We start from the raw sequence: 25,197 nt of genomic DNA, 5'->3' as shown, positions 1-25,197 counted from the left end.
TATGTGGATATCTATAAGTACCTAGGTGTCTGGCTAGACTGCAAACTCTCCTTCCAGACTCACATCAAACATCTCCAATCGAAAATCAAATCAAGAGTCGGCTTTCTATTCCGCAACAAAGCCTCCTTCACTCACGCCGCCAAGCTTACCCTAGTAAAACTGACTATCCTACCGATCCTCGACTTCGGCGATGTCATCTACAAAATGGCTTCCAACACTCTACTCAGCAAACTGGATGCAGTCTATCACAGTGCCATCCGTTTTGTCACCAAAGCACCTTATACCACCCACCACTGCGACTTGTATGCTCTAGTCGGCTGGCCCTCGCTACATATTTGTCGCCAGACCCACTGGCTCCAGGTCATCTACAAGTCCATGCTAGGTAAAGCTCCGCCTTATCTCAGTTCACTGGTCACGATGGCAACACCCATCCGTAGCACGCGCTCCAGCAGGTGTATCTCACTGATCATCCCTAAAGCCAACACCTCATTTGGCCGCCTTTCGTTCCAGTACTCTGCTGCCTGTGACTGGAACGAACTGCAAAATCGCTGAAGTTGGAGACTTTTATCTCCCTCACCAACTTCAAACATCAGCTATCCGAGCAGCTAACCGATCGCTGCAGCTGTACATAGTCTATTGGTAAATAGCCCACCCATTTTCACCTACCTCATTCCCATACTGTTTTTATACTGTTTTTTATTTATTTACTTTTCTGCTCTTTTGCACACCAATATCTCTACCTGTACATGACCATCTGATCATTTATCACTCCAGTGTTAATCTGCAAAATTGTATTATTCGCCTACCTCCTCATGCCTTTTGCACACATTGTATATAGACTGCCCATTTTTTTTCTACTGTGTTATTGACTTGTTAATTGTTTACTCCATGTGTAACTCTGTGTTGTCTGTTCACACTGATATGCTTTATCTTGGCCAGGTCGCAGTTGCAAATGAGAACTTGTTCTCAACTAGCCTACCTGGTTAAATAAAGGTGAAAAAAAAAAAAAAAAAAAAAAAAAAAATCCTGATTAGGCTCAAAGTCCGTGCAGCTGACAAACATTGCCACACCATGATGCTGCCACCACCATGCTTCACTGTACGGACGTGATGCTTGGCATTCAGGCCAAAGAGTTCAATCTTGGTTTCATCAGACCAGAGAATCTTGTTTCTCATGGTCTGAAAGTCTTTAGGTGCCTTTTGCAAACTCCAAGCGGGCTGTCATGTGCCTTTTACTGAGGAGTAGCTTCTGTCTGGCCACTCTACCATAAAGGCCTGATTGGTGGAGGACTGCAGAGATGGTTTTCCTTCTGGAAGGTTCTCCCATCTCCACAGAGGAACTCTGGAGCTCTGTCAGAGTGACCATCAGGTTCTTGGTCGGATTCTTGGTCCCCTCCCTGACCAAGGACCTTCTCCCACGTTTGACTCTTGGTGGTTCCAAACTTCTTCCAAATAAGAATGATGGAGGCCACTGTGTTCTTAGAGACTTTCAATGCTGCAGAAATATTTTGGTACCCTTCCCATGATCTGTGCGTCGGCACAATCCTGTCTCTGAGCTTTACGGACAATTCGTTCGACCTCATGGCTTGGTTTTGCTCTGACATGACCTGTCAAGTGTGAGATCTTATATAGACAGGTGTGTGCCTTTCCAAATCATGTCCAATGAATTGAATTTGTCAAAGGTGGACTCCAATCAAGTTGTAGAAACATCTCAAGGATGATCAATGGAAACAGGATGCATCTGAGTTCAATTTTGAGTCTCATAGCAAGGGGTCTGAATACTTATGTAAATAAGGTATTTCTGTTTTTTGTTTTTAACACATTTGCAAACATTTCTAAAAACCTGTTTTCACATTGTCATTATGGGGTGTTGTGTGTAGATTGATGAGGAAAAACATGTATTTAATCCATTTTAGAATGAGACTGTAATGTAACAAAATGTGGTTAAAGTGAAGGGGACCGAATACTTTCCGAATGCACTGTATATTACTCTGCCTCAGACCATTGCTCATTCTGACTCATAATGATCCAGGTCCCTAGCTACAACAGCCTGGCCAGCCCAGTCATTTAAATGAGTTCACTATGCATTCAATCCATCTTCAAGACCTCCTAAGGAGGGGATGAGAAAGCCTGTCGCGTAGAGCCGTCTTGTGATGGCAACAATGTAACTGCAGACAAGAGGAAGGTCACTATAGATGTTTTGTTGTTGTCTAGTGCCTCTCTAGAATAATAAGGAAATTAAGAGCTGGATATTAGAGGATTGGTGCCAATCAGAGCTTGCCTGGAGCCTGATTAGTCTCCCAGTCCGTGCAGCTGACAAACATTGCCACACCATGATGCTGCCACCACCATGCTTCACTGTAGGGATGGTGCCAGGTTTCCTCCAGACGTGATGATTGGCATTCAGGCCAAAGAGTTCAATCTTGGTTTCATCAGACCAGAGAATCTTGTTTCTCATGGTCTGAAAATCTTTAGGTGCCTTTTGCAAACTCCAAGCGGGCTGTCATGTGCCATTTATTTAGGAGTGGCTTCCGTCTGGCCACTCTACCATAAAGGCCTGATTGGTGGAGGACTGCAGAGATGGTTTTCCTTCTGAAAGGTTCTCCCATCTCCACAGAGGAACTCTGGAGCTCTGTCAGAGGGACCATCGGGTTCTTGGTCGGGGTCTTGGTCCCCTCCCTGACCAAGGGCCTTCTCCCACATTTAACTCTTAGTGGTTCCAAACTTCTTCCAAATAAGAATGATGGAGGCCACTGTGTTCTTAGAGACTTTCAATGCTGCAGAAATATTTTGGTACCCTTCCCATGATCTGTGCGTCGGCACAATCCTGTCTCTGAGCTTTACGGACAATTCTTTCGACCTCATGGCTTGGTTTTGCTCTGACATGCACTGTCAAGTGTGGGATCTTATATAGACAGGTGTGTGACTTTCCAAATCATGTCCAATCATTTGAATTTACCACAGGTGGACTCCAATCAAGTTGTAGAAACATCTCAAGGATGATCAATGGAAACAGGATGCATCTGAGTTCAATTTTGAGTCTCATAGCAAAGGGTCTGAATACCTATGTAAATAAGATATTTCTGTTTATTGTTTTTAATACATTTGCAAACATTTCTAAAAAACGTTTTCACTTTGTCACAATGGGGTGTTGTGTGTAGATTGATGAGGTACATGTATTTAATCCATTTTAGAATGAGGCTGTAACGTAACAAAATGTGGTTAAAGTGAAGGGGACCGAATACTTCCCGAATGCACTGTATATTACTCTGCCTCAGACCATTGCTCATTCTGACTCATAATGATCCAGGTCCCTAGCTACAACAGCCTGGCCAGCCCAGTCATTTAAATGAGTTCACTATGCATTCAATCCATCAGCAAGACCCCCTTAAGGAGGGGATGAGAAAGCCTGTCGCGTAGAGCCGTCTTGTGATGGCAACAATGTAACTTCAGACAAGCGGAAGGCCACTATAGATTTTTTGTTGTTTTCTAGTGCCTCTCTAGAATAATAAGGAAATTAAGAGCTGGATATTAGAGGATTGGTGCCAATCAGCAGCTTCCCTGAAGCCTGTCCCGTTCTGCCTGATTAGTTCCCCTTCTCTCTCTCTCTCTCTCTCTCTCTCTCTCTCTCTCTCTCTCTCTCTCTCTCTCTCTCTGCTCTGATGCCGTACGGGGGAGAAATCCCTGTGATTTTTGACGTAAAAAAAGAAAGACATGGAATGTACACAATGAACTGTACAGGATGTCAGGGCTAAGCAGAGGTTTCTTCCAATCAGAATGTCGCCCAACATAACATTTCCTTTGGCTGAGAGGGTTGAAAGGAATTGTTAAAAGATTCCCTCAGTAGGATCAGATAGAGTGAGACAGAAATTCAGGTATTACGCTGCAGAGCTGCTCTACAATTTCTCTGATTGCCTCAATCGATTTTTTTGTTCTCACCTTAACCATCTCTCTTTAACAATCTCTCTGTCTGTGGCTGAAGAAGAGATCTTCTAGTGAAGCATTGTATTTTTCTTTGCCTCATTCTATCCTACCCTAGCTATGTGGTGTTTAGCACCCAATCCAAAGTTCTTGCAACCAGTCTATGGTGAAACAACCAGTGATTTTCTCTCTGCCAGTCAAATGCAGTCAGTGCCAGAAAGTCTCTAAGCAGAGCACAGCCAAGAAGAATCCAATAAAACAAAATACTGCCTGGATTAGAGTTTTTTAAGAGGCACAAAAACAATCCTTAATTGCTTTGCTATTCTGCAGTCTTATTCAGGTCAGGATTTCAAATCTGCTGTCGTCAGGTTGACTGTCTGCCGCATCCTAAAAAAATAGATCCAGGCTATTGCTGTGGAATAGCAATCCTAGATATTTTAAATGAGGTCTCCGAGGCTTGACATTTCCTTCATCGCTTAGCTCTCTCTGTCTCAGATCTCCACTGCCCCTGTGTAGCCCTTTTCCACACTATTACTTTGTGGAGGATACAGACGTAGAACCCTCATAAGCTGTTTAGTTGAAACAGTCATTTTTAGTTTGTTTACTTAGCTACCGTTTAGCTTTCACATTATGCCAAGCCTGATGATACACTGGAGAAACAGACTTCTGTCTCATGTACTTTAAGCAATCCATTCTCCTCTTTTCACACCCTCTCTAGTCTCATCACTCATTGTCCTGTAGACCTTGGTGTATTGTTCTTGACTGATCCCTGTATCTATGGGTAAAGCCAGTCATTCCCCCATCACACAGTCCCAGAATGGGCATGTCTGTCAGGATCACATCTATCTGACAGTGAAGCAGCACTCTGTCAGCCTCCCACTCCCGTCTCCCGTCTCTCTCAGGGACACTTAGATTAGTCGGCATATTACATTTACGCCTGATTGGTAAAGTCCTTCAACCACTCAAAGTCCTTGAATACTCCATCCCTCAAAAATAGAAATCCCTGAACTTTTAATTGGTTTGTTCAACAGAATGTGTTGATCTGGGAAAAATGGTCACTTTAAGTTGACAGTTTAGGTTCACTGTACCATATGCGTAGGTGTGTTTCTGCATGTCCCTCCACCTGCTCAGCCAATGACTAGTTGAAGGATTGAAGGTGCTTCAGAAGGGGAAAGCATCCCATCTCCTCTGAGCAATAGCTTTGGCATATACAGTATGGACCCTTTACATTGGTCATTATGCAGATGATAGGAGGTGACCTTCACTATCACCACAGGAGGACACAGCTAAACAGGGCATAGAGAATGGAAGTGTTGAGCCATGCTCTCTTAAACTAGACCCTCCACCATGGACCACTACTCACATGCACCAATTGCAAAGAGAGGTTCCTTAGTATGTGTGTCATTTTAATGTTTGTTTCACACTGTTGTATGTCTGCTCTGATACTGGTTTGAGAGTGGATTGAGATCATTAAGATCATCAATTAGCCTAGCAGCTCTGACTCTGAGTGTAAAATCACCATGGTGATGTTTCCTGCCTGTCCTCACAGGGTAATGTTTCCCTGAACATTGATCCGCTATTGATCTGAGCATGAGAAACCCTGGTTTACCCGGGGGGGATCGACTCCCACTCTCCATTCTCACTAAATATTCCCACTGAAGGGCAGGAGCTGTACGGTCACTGACCAACCTCCATGTTCCTTCTGTTCATACAGAGAGGGAGAAATTGAGAGAGAGAGAGATAGAGGGAAAGAGAGGAGGAGAAAGAGAGCGAGATGAATAGTTGAAGAGATTTGAAGAAGTATATAGTCTTTCACGGCTATGCTCTGATCATTAGCTACATGACAATCCAGTTCGGAAAGGGAGATGATTATGGAAAAACAAAATAATGAATGCCTCTCACATAGTTTTCAGAAGTCTGCTTGCGATCGTATATATATTCCTTTAGTGACTTCCTTTACATTTCTCAAGGCTTCCGTCAATACATTTTTTTGGGGGGCAATCATGTGTCTTGGGTTGGAGGAGGCAGGCTCCTGTGTACAGTCAGACTTTATGAAGATCTCCCTTTACATCTTTTATTCTCTCTAGTTTGTGCGAGATGTCAAATGTGTTTAGTTTGCTTTTAAGAGCAGCTTGGGCTGCTCCTGTTGTGACAGAATAAGGCTACAAGAAAATGTTTCCCACTCCTAACCCAGAACATCAAAATACCTTTGAATTGCTTCTGTCACCCAGGAAGATTAATGACTGGTGTTGAGTCTGTCAGTAAAATGTAACGCTATGTGTCAGCTCTCTGTCAGCCAGAGAGAGGCTTTGTAAAGAAATTGTTTACTCTGCCTCTTGAATGGTGCGATCAAACTTTTTTATTATGGTACACACCATGGCAGCAGTAAAAGCACTCTGCATCTCTGCTTTAGCAAATGCTACATTGACTTATACGCCTTCTGTCTGGGACTGATGGGGGACGCAGTGCTGCTGCAAATGCTGAGACAATTCAGATTTTCAGAGCTAATGTTGATGTGTTTCTTGGTATGGGAGTCATTTCAGGATCAATAGAAACAAAGGGAGATTGCAAGTGAGAACATCTGGCCTCGGGGCAGAAATAATTAAGCATCTATTCGTTATGCATTGAAATCAACCAACCTCATGATCAATCCTTCCAAAATGACTTTGCAATTTGTGGAAAACACGAGCCTAACAATTGAATGGCGCATTAATAATGAATCTGCAACTCAAGACATTTTGGGACAGACAGAGAGTTGGCAAAGAGACCGAGATGAAAAGAGAATTGATGGTTGTTTACTCTAAACTGTCACCACATCATTCCGGTGATACTAGACTCCATTTGGACATATTTGTAGACATAAGTGCTATATTCCAGCTCATTGCCTTGAGCCCATTTAAACTAGTTTATAAACGTAATACTGTTGCCCAATTTGACCAGCTATGTCAAATGTATTGAATTTTTGGAAAAATCTAGTCTTCAATACAAGAGTACCTGCTGTATTTCACTTGCACAGTAAAGTATTATATACAGTTGAAGTCGGATGTTTACATACAACTTAGCCAAATACATTTAAACTCAGTTATTCACAATTCCTGACATCTAATCCGAGTAAAAATTCCCTGTCTTAGGTCAGACAGGATCACCACTTTATTTTAAGAATGTGAAATGTCAGAATAATAGTAGAGAGAAGGATTTATTTAAGCTTTTATTTATTTCATCGCATTCCCAGTGGGTCAGAAGTTTACATACACTCAATTAGTATTTGGTAGCGTTGCCTTTACATTTCTTTTAAACTTGGGTCAAACATTTTGGGTAGCCTTCCACAAGATTCCCACAATAAGTTGGGTGAATTTTGGCCCATTCCTTCTGGCAGAGCTGGTGTAACTGAGTCAGGTTTGTAGGCCTCCTTGCTCGCACACACTTTTTCAGTTCTGCCCACAAATGTTATATAGGATTGAGGTCAGGGCTTTGTGATGGCCACTCCAATACCTTGACTTTATTGTCCTTGAGCCATTTTGCCACGACTTTGGAAGTATGCTTGGGGTCATTGTCCATTTGGAAGACCCATTTGCGACCAAGCTTTAACTTTCTGACTGATGTCTTGAGATGTTGCTTCAACATATCCACATAATTTTCCTCCCTCATGATGCCATCTATTTTGTGAAGTGCACCAGTCCCTCCTGCAGCAAAGCACCCCCACAACATGATGCTGCCACCCCCGTGAATCACGGTTGGGATGGTGTTCTTTGGCTTGCAAGCCTCCCCCTTTTCCCTTAAAAAATAACGATGGTCATTATGGCCAAACAGTTCTATTTTTGTTGAATCAGACCAGAGGACATTTCTCCAAAAAGTACGAGCTTTGTCCCCATGTGCAGTTGCAAACCGTAGTCTGGCTTTTTTTATGGCCATTTTGGAGCAGTGGCTTCGTCCTTGCTGAGGGGCCTTTCAGGTTATGTCGATATAGGACTCGTTTTACTGTGGATATAGATACTTTTGTACCTGTTTCCTCCAACATCTTCACAAGATCCTTTGCTGTTGTTCTGGAATTGATATGCACTTTTTGCACCAAAGTACGTTCATCTCTAGGAGACAGAACGCGTCTCCTTCCTGAGCGGTGTGACAGATGCGTGGTCCCATGGTGTTTGTACTTGTGTACTATTGTTTGTACAGATGAACATGGTACCTTCAGGTGTTTGGAAATTGCTCCCAAGGATGAACCAGACTTGTGGAGTCATGGCTGATTTCTTTTGATTTTCCCATGGTGTCAAGCAGAGTTTGAAGGTAGGCCTTGAAATACATCCACAGGTACACCTCCAATTGACTCAAATTATGTAAATTAGCCTGTCAGAAGCTTCTAAAGCCATGACATAATTTTCTGGAATTTTAAAGCTGTTTAAAGGCACAGTCAACTTAGTGTATGTAAACTTCTGACCCACTGGAATTGTGATACAGTGAATTATAAGTTAAATAATCTGTCTGTAAACAATTATTGGAAAAATTACCTGTGTCATGCACAAAGTAGATGTCCTAACCGACTTGCCAAAACAATAGTTTGTTAACAAGAAATTTGTGGAGTGGTTGAAACCAACCTAAGTGTATGTAAACTTCTGAATTCAACTGTATTTCATTGCATCACAGATTCATGCTTTTCAGCTTCCAGGTTGTGTGGCTAAAATACACTCCACTAGAGAGGAAAAGGGGGATACCTAGTCAGTTTTACAACTGAATGCATTCAACTGAAATGTATCTTCCGCATTTTACACAACCCCTCTGAATCAGAGAGGTGCGGGGAGCTGCCTTAATTGACATCCATGTCTTCGGCCACGGGGAACAGTGGATTAACTGCCTTGCTCAGTGGCAGAATGACCGATTTTTACCTTGTAGCCTGGCGGGTAGGAGCGTTGGGCGGTAACCGAAAGGTTGCTGGATCGAATCCTAGAGATTTGCTTTTCTGTCAGTATTTTCAGCTCTGTGGCTTACACTGCCTTTTTGGATGCCGTAGCTTCAAGGACCCCCCTGCTCTGGGATATCTCACTCATTTTCTGTCTGTGTCAACAACACCCTTTCATCTCTCCCCATGTGAAGTGTGCTTGCAGCTCTCCCGCCTCGTTAAAACAAACTGTCACCCACAGAGCGCAAGCTAATTAAGGTGTCAAAAGAGTCTCCAGATCCATTTGTGTTTGCACACGGACACACATAGTAATACTGGACATCATTCAGCATCGGAAGATGGCTAAATGATACAGTTCAATATGTACCAAGGAATTCCTTTTCGGATTTTTTGGGGGAAGGCAATGATGTCCATAGAGCATCAGTGGTTTTGTTCAGTGTGTCTTAATTGCCTTGGTGAAACGATTCATTCTCACCATTTCGCTTGCTCATGCTCCAAGTCACAGTTCTTAATAGAGAGATCCATTCCAAGAAATGGGAAAAGAAAGGAGAATGAAAAGGTGAAGATAGAGATGATTGGAGAGATGTACCAGGAAAAGAGAGAACATAGGAGATGGTATGAGGGAGAGGGTGTCAACCTGTGAAAGAGCGTGAGGTGGAAAATAGATTGAAATCAACTGTGGTAACTGTCCCTGGGCAGCCATGCAGGCCCTGGGCGTGTTGGCTGTTGTACATTGTCCTGTGGTTGGTCTGCTTGCCACAGAGCCATCTCTGCCTGTATTTACTCTGATTCATAGACCAGGCTTCCCTCCAGCACTAAACACAGCCAGTTCAGAGGGGAGTTGTGCCCAGATGTCACCAAGCGGCTAGATAATGCAGCATGTGTTTGTGACATGAAGTAGAGATGGAGTGTTCTGGACAACTGAGAACAGTCAGAGCAGAGCTGGGAGATGTAGGGTGAATGGCTTTGTTTGATCTCTTTTTAGTCTACTGTAGCCCAATATAAACAGTAGTTACTGTAACTACAGGATAATGCATACAATATGAATGAATGATGTCTTATCTATTTCTGTAACAACTAATTCATGCAGGCAGCAAACCAAAACACAGCCAACAGTTCAACCTGGGTTCAGTTTTCTCTGCTATAAGTTACAGTTGTGTTCAACTGGCAAGCTGGAGTCTGCTTGAGGGCACACAGCTCAAGTAGAGCATTGTGTTTCTTATGATTGAACTATTCTGTGAGAAGTATTGTTTTTGATCGTTTGATCGGTTTTGCTGGTCTGTAGAAGTCCATTTTTTAAAAACATTTCACCCCGTTGGATTTGCTGGTAACTCCAACTGACTAAAAAAAGGTGGTAGAGATGTTGTCTCTCACCAGTACCAGGATGATTGGATCCCCTGGATCGCTGTATTTTTCCCTCTGAAAAATATCAAAGCAAAGTCATTTCTAAAAGATCTAAAACTGTGAGTCAACGTCTCCATTTGAAAGGCTTCAAACAGTCCTGCTCACAAAAAGGTGTGCAAACATCTTCGTTTGACTCCTCACTGTCAACCCTAAAACTACCATTCAGCCACAGGGAGAGTTAGTATAATCCATAATACTTAGTGTCTAAAGAGTGTGTAGTAACACCTAGCATCAGTGCACAGTGTCAAGAGGCAAATTCAATTACAATGGCAGATAAGTCTCTGGAGGGAAGCTCAGGTCTGTTTCGGAATTGAATTGCACTCTGAAATTTTGATCATTATTATCGACCAAAATCGGATTCTCCTTAGTCATGGCGTGATTATTTCTAACAACAGCGTGGATTCACCATTGCTAATCAAATCTTGGAGGGCGCATTAAGCATCCGCTTACATGGCTTTGCCTAAAACTATTTTATTTAGGTAAGCATCTAAAGTTGAGAGGTGTGAAGAGTTTCTCTTTTATTTTCTCAGAGGATAGTGACATTGAGAAGTTTGAGATAAATACATGTGTAGCCTAGCGGTTACAAAACTGTGAACCATATTTTGTCATTCATCTTGGGTTAAATTTAGACATTAGACACTTCATAATCACAAAACTTACTCACTATACATTCATCCTACTGAATAGTTGTATCTCTCTATTTGTGACCGATCGGCTCGATTCGGTCTTATGTAGCAACATTTGAAATGTTTTTTTTTTTACATTGGATAAAAGTAGAGACTCAGAGCTAGAAATCATACACTACAGTGGATCAACAATGGCAAAGTAATTCTGCTTCGAAAGTTGATAAAGTTGTTAGTCCACTTTTGAGATAATGGCCCTTGAATGTTTTGGTACACCTACTGGAGCGTTTTTCTTTGTCTTCATCCATTCAGCATCATTCACACCCTCTTAAGCCTTAGCCCCACCCATCTCTTCACATGTGATGCCATGTGCTAAACAGATTGATTACGGGAGTGTACAAAACAACCAATGATTTCATCCATTTAAAAATTAATTTAGTATAGGTCAATCTAGCAAACCAGGCAACTTTCTAAACAATGTTTTGGTTAGTTTCTAGCTTGTTAGCTAGCTAGCTAACATGACGTTAACTGGCTAGCCAGTTCAAATAATGATCATATCATAAAGCTGACATCATCTTAACTTTAGCTAATTTGTATTCATTATTACAAAAAAATACTCACAACAAGATCATTATTTTCAAGTTAATGGCGAGCTAATTACAGAAAACAGCTTACGGCTGTGATGAAATAAAAGCAGGGCATTCTACTGGAGAAATGTAGAACTTGGACACTGCCTCGTTGGCCTAACGTCATATACTAATTTGACTTTGGTGCAGGTCATATTGTTCTTCACATTCCTGTCTCTAGTAAACACACACCACTGTATATCAAATCAAATATATTGTTTAGACATGTAGGTAGCTAGCTAGCTAGCTAAACAATAAACTATAATCCCAACTCATAACGCTAAAGCTAACCAACTAGGTTCAATGTTAAATAGCTAGCTAACATTAGGCTATAACTAGCAAAGCAAATGGATCTGAGATACAAATTATATTACTACAGAGATCATACACATAAAGTTAGCTAGCGAGCCATCCAGCCAGCTAACATTAGCTAGCTAGCTAACAGTACGCTTTAACTTGCAATGAACATTTTTGTCTGCCAAAATTAGAAACGTATAATATCTGAAAATGTAGCTGGCTAGACTCTCTTACATGTATGAACGCCTCTCCCTCTGTTACGGATGCCATGGATGCCATGGTTTGAAGATGCAATTCAGAGACAAATGTTTTATACAACAGCCTTTGTGTGTTCTTTTTTTGACTTCATCTGTATATTTGCAATCAAATGCCTGAATTTTCTAAATTTCCTTAGCTATCCTACTCCACCGGGAATTCCACTGATTTCAAAACTTGAAGTGGAGAGTGGAGAGCATTTGCAACATTATCACAGTTCTTCGTGATATCTTTCAAAACACATACTACACATACTGTGCAGCTCATATTATAGACAGAAGCGAGCTACATGGCAGACCAAACCCGAACTCATCTCTCGGCATGTCCAGTCCATCCATTATCTCAGCCAATCATGGCTAACAGGAAGGTTCCTGTCTTTTTCCATTCCTAAACCAACTAGGCTCGTAATTAAACAATGTATTCGTATTTACAGATGTCATACAAGTTTGGTATTAAGGCAAATAAAGTTTACATGTTCCAGATGGCATTACTGCCAAAAAACGCATTTTGATAAAAAAAACTAGGTTTTTGTTCAAATGCCTCCCCTGTGAAGTAGTGACGCGCGACATGCACCTTGTTTCCAGAAACTAGTCACATTTGTCCACGCAGCACAACCATAAGTGTTGAAACTGTCAAGGACAATTAGTATATAAAATCCCGGCAGCATATCCTACTCTTTACGACAGATAAGGCAGTATTACATCAGAGAGCTTTTGTAAGCCCTTTATTTCCATTTCACTGAGGTCCTACTCTGATAAAGGACAAGAGAAGTAGCCGTTATCACTGCTGTGCCATATCAATCTCTTCACACTGCCTGTTGTTTTGGCAGTTGTGTCTGGGGTTTTGGAGACAATCACAGTAGCTAGATAACACACCTTTCTCCATTTTCAAAGTGCTTTTCCACTACAAGGATTGTGTGTTTTCTGTGCTTTATCATGGTTTACTTCTTTCTCTGGCATGTGGTTAAGGAGTGTGGGTCAAGGGATTGTGTGTGTGTGTGCCAGTGTGCATGCATATGCACACTAGGGGTAATCTACATTCTGAAAGTCATGCCATCCTTCAGCTAGAGTCTGTCCTTTAGAAAACTTGTGTCTTTTAATCTTTTATCTCAGAAGTCAGACGAATATTTACATTTTCTTGATGAAATTCTCCTTTCAGTTCTTTCCCTCGCTCTGGCTGTGATTGCAGAGCTTGTCTGCGATAATGAACACTCATGCTGACTTACTGCAGGCTTCACAGTGAGGACTGTCATTATTAATCTGTCACAAAACTTTTTAAAGGCATTCCCTATACTAATGGAGATAAATGTAGAAGAGATGAAAGACGATCGTGTTGTTGCTCTTTATTAACCCTGAGAGACGTCCTCTGGTGTGTCTTTTGACACTTAAGCCGTCATCACGGCAAAAAGGACCCACTTTCAAAAGCACTGTTCATTTCCAACCTTACTTCTTGAGAGCAAATATATTTAACACTGTGGTTTTGGATTCTTACAGAAATACTGTATGAGAGCAATTTGGAGCTATCATTATCATCCCTCCCACTTCTTGAATTTAGCACCCATACCCTGGGGCTTCCTGATTGCATCTTAACTGCTGCAGGTGGGAATAATTACTCTCTATGGCTCAGCCATTATTATATTTGGTAATCATGAGACATTCAGAGGAAAATCTTTACTTTGGCTAATTGGAAGAAGGAGGAATAAAGGTATTCAAATGAATCATCAAAGGGTTATCATGAGGGTTTTTTCCTGAAGGGTCTTTCCTAAGGGCCTCTTGTGGCAATTTGTCTACAGTAGTGGTTAGTTAATCAGGGTGGTTATTGTTCCACTTTACTCACTAGCCACTGCACTTAACCTTCTATGTAACAAGATATCCACTCATAATGCTCCTTACAGCCTGCTAGATGGGGGTCCCTAACCCCTATACTAAATCCTAGACTAACAGATTTTGCAATTACAACAGAGCCATATATGTATCCAATGTAGATTTTTGTTTTACTTATAAAAATGTCATGTAATATTTAGGAATCATGTTCTCTGGTATTATATTTATCTTCTAGTATGCTCTAATACCTCCCTGTTGTTGGTGTGTTTCTCTCCAGTGTCTTCTCTAGAGAATGGAAATGTTGGGGGCCAGAGGAGAGTCGAAGCAGACAGTGGAGCCTTCACACACTCGTCCACACAGGACACAGAGAGTGAGATCCACCATTTTACCACAGCATCCTCCATGAACGTCCCCAACCACCGACCTGTCTTCAGAGGCTTCGCCCTACATGAACTCCTGCTCACTAAAGATTTCCAGGGGGACCAGCGGTTTTTCACAGACCATGGAGATGTGGAAGGACATCCCACAATGCCCGGCTCTGTTACTGCCTTTGAGGGGGGGGATGCCTCAACTCGCCTGGTGCCACATGAGGACGCCCCTGCCTTCTCTGACATCGCCACTACTGCCACGGTGGCTGCCACAACCCCCCTCACCATCTCTGCTTCCACAGACCCTGGGCTACTGGTGAGCATGGCTCAGAATAACCAGTTTGCCAAGGACAAGGCCAGGGAGGCAGAGAAGGTGGCAGTGACCACAGACTCCCTGACCACCCCTGTAGTGGCAACCACTGCCCCTACAGTCAGTGGCCGCAGTCCCAATGCCCCCCCCTTCCTGAATGGAAGCGCCTATGGTCAGGGGGAAGTTATCATGGAAGCCACCCTGCCCCCCCCTGTCCTGACCACCTCAGTTAGGGCGGAGAAAGGTGAGTCAGAGGAACCAGGGGTAAAGAATAAAACAGACCCTGGCATCCAGCTCACCAAACTGACCCCCTTATCCACAGGAGAGGTGGATGAGGGAATGACCACCACAACCATCATCACAACCACCACCATCACCACCACGCAGACACCAGGTAACTTCTGTTTCTATTGGTCTCATACACACACACAGTATAGAGTGAAGTAGAAGTATGTGAATCCAATTACATCCATTTGGCAACTGCAGCTTTTCTGTAATGGCCCCAATGCAATGGCTTTAGAGTAGCAGCTTTATTAATGCAGGTATCGTCAAATCAACATTTAAAAATGTACTCGGGGGCTGTCCAATTCGAGGTGTCGTAGAAAAATGCACTCGCTTCCCCAATGTTGCAAATATTTTCACATGACCTTGAAGCGTTAGGTTCTAGGCACGCAAGGAAAAGCCACTAGGATCGGAGAGGAGGCAGAGCGTGTGTTAAGCTTTCCTGAATAACCGGGCCTGCTGGGAGCATACAATATGTGGCCCCATTATTATAGGATGACTTGGGAGAATCTGCAACAGACAGCACATCTCAGTATCAAAATTTTAAATATATCCAGACTGGCCTGCAACTTTGCCTTTCTAGACCTAATAAACTGCCAAGGGCATACCCACGACTAATCCATATTGAATTAAATGATCAAATCACAGGGCTTTTGCATCGTTATTGAAATGACATTTTCACTGCAGTTTACAGCCTAGAGTAGAACTTTCCTTGCATTGTGGTGTTGTAGAATAGTTTAGGTAGGATAATTGTATTGTCCCCCTCTCTTGCATTTTTTTGTCTTCACTGTTCTTTTATGTGCAATAACGTACCTGGCCTCTCCACTTACATTGAAAATTGGTGCATCCTTGAATGATTTTATGTGTGGTATGATGCTAGTTAGCCTATTGCAGATCTGGAAAAACAATCCATCTACCACTATTGTCACTATGAATGTTGGATAGAGGGCAGGATAGACAGTTAGACGAGTATACTATATTGACTTATGGTATAGTAAAAGTTAACGCCCAGAAAAGCATAGTGCAGAAGTACCAAAATACCTTGATATAGGGGAGGGAGGCACATGCAAGCCGATTACAAAATTTGGCTAGGATGGAAGATATTATATAGTAAAACCTGCAAAAGGGTGAATGTAAACCAGGGGGAAAATGTACTTCTGTAAGACCCGGTGCTGGAGATGAGAAGCAGGTATAGTGAACATTTAATTATCAACAGACATGGAACAGGACAGGAACAGCATCAGAACAGGGAGAATAAAACGACATGATGACAATAAATGCTGAAGCGGGGAACAGACAGATATAGGGGAGGTAATGAGAGCAGGTGATTGAGTCCAGGTGAGTCCAATGAATCACTGAAGCGCGTGACGAGGGAAACAGGTGTGTGTAATGATGGTGGCAGGAGTGCGTAGTGCTGGGTAGCCTAGCACCCACGAGCGCCAGGGAGGGAGAGCAGGAACAGGCGTGACAGTACCCCCCTCTAGGGGCGCCACCCGGCGTCCCACCTGGGCGAGCCTGACTGGCCGTCCGAGGCATGGGCGCTGGACAAGCCGGCTGAGGGTGTAGAAGCCCGACAAATTGGCAGAGGCGTGGGAGCCTGACGATCCGGTTGAGGCGTAATGCCTGAGGATCCCGCTGGGATGTGGGAGCCTAGCGAGCCAGCTGAGACATGGGAGCCTGATGATCCGGCTGAGGCGTAAAAGTGCGTGATGAGGGAAACAGGTGTGCATAATGATGGTGGCAGGAGTGTGTAGTGATTGGCAGCCTGGCGCCCTCGAGCGCCAGGGAGGTAGAGAGGGAGCAGGTGTGCATAATGATGGTGGCAGGAGTGTGTAGTGATTGGCAGCCTGGCACCCTCGAGCGCCAGGGAGGGAGAGAGGGAGCAGGCGTGCATAATGATGGTGGCAGGAGTGTGTAGTGATTGGCAGCCTGGCGCCCTCGAGCGCCAGGGAGGGAGAGAGGGAGCAGGCGTGCATAATGATGGTGGCAGGAGTGTGTAGTGATTGGTAGCCTGGCGCCCTCGAGAACCAGGGAGGGAGAGAGGGAGCAGGCGTGCATAATGATGGTGGCAGGAGTGTGTAGTGATTGGCAGCCTGGCGCCCTCGAGAACCAGGGAGGGAGAGAGGGAGCAGGCGTGCATAATGATGGTGGCAGGAGTGTGTAGTGATTGGCAGCCTGGCGCCCTCGAGCGCCAGGGAGGGAGAGAGGGAGCAGGCGTGCATAATGATGGTGGCAGGAGTGTGTAGTGATTGGCAGCCTGGCGCCCTCGAGCGCCAGGGAGGGAGAGAGGGAGCAGGCGTGCATAATGATGGTGGCAGGAGTGTGTAGTGATTGGCAGCCTGGCGCCCTCGAGCGCCAGGGAGGGAGAGAGGGAGCAGACGTGCATAATGATGGTGGCAGGAGTGTGTAGTGATTGGCAGCCTGGCGCCCTCGAGCGCCAGGGAGGGAGAGAGGGAGCAGGCGTGCATAATGATGGTGGCAGGAGTGTGTAGTGATTGGCAGCCTGGCGCCCTCGAGCGCCAGGGAGGGAGAGAGGGAGCAGGCGTGCATAATGATGGTGGCAGGAGTGTGTAGTGATTGGCAGCCTGGCGCCCTCGAGAACCAGGGAGGGAGAGAGGGAGCAGGCGTGACAACTTCCCTCTCCAGTGCCCAATAAAAAAAACACACAACCTTCCCAAATCCAAAGAAAATAGTATGACAACCTGGGGTTGGAACCAAAACTATTTTACAATCATTTCATTTTGAACAGAACCATATTTTTTTTGTTCCATTCCACTGTTACAAATTAAAAAAAGTAACAGTTTATATCATTCATTTCTGTTACTTTTTAAACCTCTGAAATCATTAAAAAAACATTTACATTAACATTAAATTACACTACCAATCAGTGTGGATAGAGCAGCCTGCTTTTGAGTGTGCATTCGACAGATGAGTGTAGGGTGCGTGATGCGACTGAAATTTTGCTGGTGGGGAGAGTGCGAGAGAGGGTGGTGGAGAAGGCTTGGCTTGACACGCTGGGCATCTTGTTATGACATGCATTATCTGAATTAGGCCCACAGAATTATACCTACAGAGGAGTGGCTTCTATGATGGAACTCTGAATATCTTTGAATGTTATTTCCCACACATAACGCACCAAAGTGCCTATGCAATTTCAGCAGGCAGGCTAGCAGACACTAGAATATGTTTCGGGGGGAAAGAGTAGGGCTTTGCATAGGCACTTTGTTGCGTTTTGTGAGGAAAATAATGTTATTAACTGGTTACATGCATTTAAAATAATGGTTCTGTTCCGGAACAGTATATTTCACTTTCATTCACGGTTCTGATTTTGTTCCTCAAAAAAAATGTTGATTTTGTTCCATGACCGGTTCCAAACCCTGATGACAACCCTTAGCAGTAACATAAAGTGGCCTGCATGACTGCCTCTCGTTTACAGTGTTTACTCAGATTTTAGTCCGAGTCTTGTACAGCGTTGCAGGAATAGCGTTGGAGAGGGCCAGTCAGTGTTTCTCATCCTTCCGTGCTGACAGCTCCTATTCATCTGGCACCCAGGATCACAAAGCTGATCATGCGGCAAACCAATCTGCAGAGGCCGGCTCCACCTGATCTGTGCTGCCTGGCTGTCCTCTCTAGTGGGTCTAGATGGCTAAGGGGCGGCGTGATCTCCAAGGCCCGGCTGAGAGGCAGGGAATCTGGGGAGTTAATGAGGGGGTTAGAGGGCCACTGAGACACAGATGGGCTGTCAGAGATGGATCAGTAGTCTGGGAAGAGGGATCACTTGTCTTTTCATTTCTCCTGTGCCAGGTCCCTGCACTGTGAATTTCACTGACCCCGAGGGCCACATCAAGATTCCACAGCAGCATTCTGCAGCGTTGTCGTCCGACCCTGGAGTGGATTGCACCTATGTGGTGACGGTCTACCTGGGATACGGGATTGAAGTACAGGTCAGTGAAAACAGGATACTGTCTAAGTTGTCCCTTTTATGGGGTTCACATCCATACACTTTCCCACATCTCAAGGTTTTAATGGACCCCTGCTCAGTGTGTTAATGTTAATGGAAATGAGAGGAGGGCTGTTAGGTCCAGGTTTGCCAATAGGCCTTGGGTTAGTGTTGCTGGACACACTGTTTTAGCACCACTCTAGCACTCTCTCTCTCTCTTCCCTACCTTCATTTAACCTAATTATCATGGCTGTCGTTAGAGCCAGCGGCTCTGATGAAGTGTTACACCTTTATGCTATTTTCAGCTGCCCAAATGCTAATGAGCTATGCATCTATTGGAATCTCAAACTAACATAACATTTCAGCTTGCTCATGAAACAAATGGCTCATGTCAACATTTATGAGTGCAGCTTATTTATGCCATTACAAAAAAAAAAATAGATCAACTGCACTTCATGTTTAGCAAGTGTCTTACTTGTAACTAGAGTAGTTTCAAAATAAAACCATTATAGTTATTCCTGAAAATGTTCTCTTGGAGTGGTAAGGGGAAATCTGAATTCAGCCAGGGCTGTTTGCTTGTTGTGTTTCTATTCATTCATGTGGAACTTGTTATCTCTGGGCTGTCACAGCAACAGTCCCACCACAATCAATACAGACCCGGCAGCAGAGACACCACAGCACAGCGAAATGTTTAGTCAGCCGTAATTTCGTAATGATCTATTGAGACACAATGGCCTACTAAAATTGTTTGCGAAAGCGTGGGTAAAAGACAAACCCCGAGTTCCATTTGCTAGCATGCATTCAGAGGGCCCTCACTTTGAATGCATCTCTTTCACTGCTCCCGGCTTGGCTGCATCCAATGTTTATCTATGGAAGCAGGCGTCAGTCATTTTTTTCTCCAGGGAAGGAAGGGATGGTGCGTCTATTTTCCCTAGCAAAAATAATAATAAGTTACTTAAATTGATGTATGTGGAGTCTACATTAAATAGGTCAAAATGCATTTAGATTCATTTAAATTTCCAGACAAAATGTATAATTCTGTATCGCATTAACAGTGAAGACGTGACTCCGGGATGCTGGCCTTCTAGGCAGAGCTGATGCTCCAGATACTCAACTAGTCTAAATAAGGCCAGTTTAATTGCTTCTTTAATCAGGACAACAGTTTTCAGCTGTGCTAACATAATTGCAAAAGGTTTTTCTAATGATCAATTAGCCTTTTAAAATTATAAACTTGGATTAGCTAACACAACGTGCCATTGGAACACAGGAGTGATGGTTGCTGATAATGGGCCTCCACCTATGTAGATATTCCATAAGAAATCATCTGTTTCCAGCTATAATAGTCATTTACAACATTAACAATGTCTACACTGTATTTCAGATCAATTTGATGTTATTTTAATGGACAAAAAATGTGCTTTTCTTTCAAAAACAAGGAATTTTCTAAGTGACCCAAACTTTTGAACGGTAGTGTACTTTTTTGGGCTTATGCAAATCATCAGCCTGCAAAATTGGGCCATGGTTAGTTCTTGGCTTCCCACAGACACACATGGTAATGGCTATTGAATGCTTACTTCCTTATTTTTCTGTCCTTCCTGCAAAACGATCTCCACATTACCCCTTCCCTGGCATTTCTAATACTCCAAACACCTCATTTAATACGAAAGACCTTGAATGGTTGAGCTTTTTCATCCCGCCCGGCTCTGGAGGGCTAAGATAAGTTTAGGTGGAGGGTGTTTGTTTGTATGTATGTTTTTCTCCTGCTTGGGGTTTTGGATCTATGCTAAGGTTAATGGCACACACACACACACACACACACACACACACACACACACACACACACACACACACACACACACACACACACACACACACACACACACACACACACACAACCGCGCTCTCAGGCAAGCTTTTGATATAGTAGCTCTTGTTCTCTCTAGCCCCTCCAGTGGACTCCTATCTCAGCAGGCAGTCTCTGTGTAGTGGAAAATAATGAAATGCTGGTGCTGGAAAGCATGCAAAGCCCTGTTTATCAACCCACATCACTGAGGCAGGTAGCCTGATGGGATGAATATGTCCATGTGAGGACCAACTGGACCCAGGGGCTAAAAGGCACAGACCAGTGGATGAATGGGCAGAGGCCCTTGGACAAATGTGATAAAGGGCTGTACAGTCACATGCTAGGCCTAGTGTTCAGTTAGAGAGATAGAACAACTCAATAGACAGTCTCGCACCTCCCTCTCTGGTGACGGCAGATATTGATTGAAGCCAGGGCATGTGTTACCACTCCAAATCATTTGCCACTCAAGGAGGCTGTACTGTCTGCAGGATGTCACAGGATCAATCTGCCCAAGCTCTTAGGACTGTAATGAAATGGACATGTAAACCTGTGTCATGACTGTCCACGAGAATCCAAACAGGTCAGATCAGATTTGCAATGAATAACTTCAATCAGACCCCCTTTCAACCGTAGAGAGGGTGAGGAAATAGCTAATGGGGATTGACACTCACGTCCTTTTGTAAATCAAAGCAGAAGATTCTGGCCTGTGCTCTCCAAATTCACCAAAGGATTTTATTTTATTTTATTTTATTTATTTAACCTTTATTTAACCAGGCAAGTCAGTTAAGCACAAATTCTTATTTACAATTTGGCCTACCAAAAGACAAAAGGCTTCCTGTGGGGACGGGGGTTGGGATTAAAAATGTAAAATGAATCAAATATAAATATAGGACAAAACACTCATCATGACAACAGAGACAACACTACATAAAGAGAGACCTAAGACAACAGCATAGCATGGCAGCAACACATGACAACACAGCATGTTAGCACCACAACATAACAACAACATGGTAGCAACACAACATGGTAGCAGCACAAAACATGGTACAAACATTATTGAGCACAGATAACAGCACAAGGGCAAGAAGGTAGAGACATCAAAACATCACACAAAACAGCCAATACTGTAAGTAGTATACTGTAAGTATGAGTGTCCATGAGTCTTTGAATGAAGAGATTGAGATAAAACTGTCCAGTTTGAGTGTTCGTTGCAGATCGTTCCAGTCACTAGCTGCAGCGAACTGAAAAGAAGAGCGATCCAGGGATGTGTGTGTTTTGGGGACCTGTAACAGAATGTGACTGGCAGAACGGGTGTTGTATGTGGAGGATGAGGTCTGCAGTATATATCTCAGATAGGGGGGATTGAGGCCTAAGAGGGTTTTATGAATAAGCATCAACCAGTGAGTCTTGCGACGAGTATACAGAGATGACCAGTTTACAGAGGAGTATAGAGTGCAGTGATGTGTCCTATAAGGAGCACTGGTTGCAAATCTCATGGCCGAATGGCAAAGAACATCTAGCTGCTCGAGAGCACCCTTATCTGCCGATCTATAAATTACATCTCCGTAATCTAGCATGGGTAGGATGGTCATCTGAATCAGGGTTAGTTTGGCAGCTGGGGTAAAAGAGGAGCAATTACAATAGAGGAAATCAAGTCTAGATTTAACTTTAGCCTGCAGCTTTGATATGTGCTGAGAGAAGGACAGTGTACCATCTAGCCATACTCCGAAGTACTATTAGGTGACTACCTCAAGCTCAGAGGTAGTGATCATACCTGTGGGGAGAGGGGCATTCTTTTATACCAAAACACATGACCTTTGTTTTGTAGGTGTTCAGAACAAGGTTAAGGGTAGAGAAAGCTTGAAAGATTTGTTGTAGAGCGTTTAACACAAAATCCAGGGAGGGGCCAGCTGAGTATAAGACTTTATCATATGCATATAAATGGATGAGAGAGATTCCTACTGCCTGAGCTATGTTGTTGATGTACATTGAGAAGAGCGTGGGGTCTAGGATTGAGCCTTGGGGTACTCCCTTGGTGACAGGCAGTGGCTGAGACAGCAGATTTTCTGACTTTATACACTGCACTCGTTGAGAGAGGTAGTTAGCAAACCAGGCCAAAGACCCCTCAGAGACACCCCTCGGAGACCCTAATACTACCATATCAAAAGCTTTGGCCAACTCAATAAAAATTGCAGCACAACATTGCTTAGAATCAAGGGTAATGGTGACATCATTGAGGACCTATAAGTTTGCAGTGACACATCCATAACCTGAACGGAAACCAGATTGCATACCTGAGAGAATACTATAGACATCAAGAAAGCCAGTCAGTGTGCTTTCTTCCCACTGAAACTCGAACACGTTCAAAAGCAAATACTGGAATAATCTTTCTAACGTAGAACGTGGGGAATGGTCAGAGGCGATCTTTAGAACACTACTGTCATTTTGTTTGTTATTTTGTGATGTCATAAAAACAATTATAAAGGAAATACGGTAATTTAAAGTATTCCCACTACATAGACGAAGTTTCCATACTATGAGTTGTGCATTAAATATAAAAAATGATGAACGTGTTTTTGTTATGAGAGGGATGTGATTTGAGAAGTTATATGAGATAATTGCTTTCCATAACTTTGCACATTGAGTAATCACTGCCCCGAAGTGAGGAAAGGGAGCATGCCAGCCTGCTGGAACCGCCCCTGTCAAGCAAAAGGTGTAAATGACAGGTTATGAATTAACTAATTGATCCAGAGAAAGTGTGAAGCGGCAGCTGTGCATTTAAAATGGTTTGAACTTTGAATCTCAACACAAGGTGGAGACGATAAACTCACCTCCCTGACAAGGTATGGCTGATTAGCTGTCCTAAGTAAGTTATTTTCAAAAGCTAATTTAAGTAGGACCATCCTGTTACTCTGCTCAAACCATCGTATTACGCTACTCTCATCACCCCACTGGGGAACCTTCGATATGGCTGACTAGCCTATCTTCAAAGAAGCATCTTCAAGAGTGATTGGAAGGGTAGTGCTACAGAGGGTAGTACGTACGACCCAGTACATCACTGGGGCCAAGCTTCCTACATACTAGGTGTCAGAGGAAAGCCCAAAAAATGGTCAAAGAATCTAGTCACCCAAGTCATATACTGTTTTCTCTGCTACCACACGGCAAGCGGTACCGGAGTGCCAAGTCTAGGACCAAAAGGCTCCTTAACAGCTTCAACATCCAAGCCATAAGACTGCTGAACAATTAACCAAATGGCCACCGGATGATTTACATTGACCCCCCCTCCATAGTTTTTTTACACTGCTGCTACTCACTGTTTATTATCTATGCATAGTAATTTTACCCCACCTACATGTACAAATGACCTCGACTAACCTATACCCCCGCACGTTGACTCGGTACTGGTACCCCTTGTATATAGCCTCATTATTGTTATTTACCGGACAACTACGAAGAAGGACAACAGTAGAAGAGTTATTGGAACCATTTCGGACAATCAGAGCCTTACAAGCATGCCGCGAAAGGCCCAACCCCCTTTCCAAGGCTGCCCTATTCACCGAGATCCCCGGTGAACCCAGACATTTCACGTAAATACATTAATGATTTCTTGCTCAAAGCGTGTGGCGATTCGTGTGCAAAGTATATGGTTATTGTAGGTGAGAGTAGTTTCTGAATGTGGCTTTGTTAAGTGTCTCTGTCCTTCTCTCTCCCTCTCCATCTCTTCTTTAATAAGCATCCATGTTGTTGTCATTCCACTAGGGAACTGTTTTCTGCGTAATAAGTCTCCAGTCAATAGACAGTGCAGAGTGTGTGTGTTTATCCTGTGTTCTCGTTTAATTAGCTAGTAAATACATAATTAAACCAATTTCTGTACTACTGATTCATAAGTAAGGCTCCGGCTTTTGCAGATGCAAGGAGGATACGACTGTTCAGAATGGTGATATGATATGAGGTTATGATTTATAAGTTGACTGTTTATAGATGTGACAGGTAAAAACCTTATAGAGTTTAATTTGGGAGATGGTAACTCTTTAAAGAACCGCTCTCATGGTGCCCCAAATCCGAATGTTAATTGTTACATGATTAATGATTAATCGGGTAACAATGAAACATACAGTAGTTAGTTAATTAGATAAATAACAGTCTTTAGATGAATGTTAGTCTAGTCATGACACCTGAGAGTGTCCTGCAGAGTGGCATGTTGTCCAGAATGTTAATGTCAGCTCTAGTGGATAAGGTGCCGGATTCTGTAGACAAGGACATATATCCAAGCCTGACCCACTGCACATGCATTGCATATCCTTGAATAGTAACAGGTGTGAGATTATGTTAAGGATTCAGTATCTCTGTTTATCTCTAATCCTTAACATAATCTCACACCTGTCACTTTAATTTCTATTTACTTCTCATATATTAAGTGAATTGACTAATAAAAAGGAGTGAATATGCATTGTATATTGGTGCTGCCACCAGGGGCAACACAAGGTTGAAGCATCTCTTATGGATCACTTCTTCAGAATTACAGTTATTATGAGTTTGTATTCACTCTGCTCAATTATTAAGGGTTCTGTTCCGAGGTGCCTCCCATGTGCATATTTCTCTCTCGCTG

The 25,197-nt window shown here is 43.3% G+C and overlaps 1 protein-coding gene across 5 annotated transcripts in view; it reads left to right on the top strand.

The window, feature by feature from the left end:
- LOC115135716 (seizure protein 6 homolog) overlaps nt 1–25,197 on the top strand; it is a 242,173-nt gene that overhangs the window by 107,483 nt on the left and 109,493 nt on the right. For all 5 annotated transcript variants that reach the window (XR_003864518.2, XM_029670721.2, XM_029670717.2 and 2 more), the window contains exons 2-3: nt 14,120–14,914; nt 18,607–18,746. Coding sequence is in view for 4 of the 5 variants with exons in the window: in XM_029670721.2 (XP_029526581.1) it covers nt 14,120–14,914; nt 18,607–18,746 (935 nt within the window). In the remaining variant the exon portion in view is untranslated. The remainder of the gene's footprint in view (nt 1–14,119; nt 14,915–18,606; nt 18,747–25,197) is intronic.

Source organism: Oncorhynchus nerka, linkage group LG10, assembly GCF_034236695.1.
Source record: "Oncorhynchus nerka isolate Pitt River linkage group LG10, Oner_Uvic_2.0, whole genome shotgun sequence".
NCBI lineage: Eukaryota > Metazoa > Chordata > Actinopteri > Salmoniformes > Salmonidae > Oncorhynchus > Oncorhynchus nerka.
The sequence above is the reverse complement of the archived record's forward strand: the minus strand, read 5'-3'. Positions and strand labels throughout refer to the sequence as shown.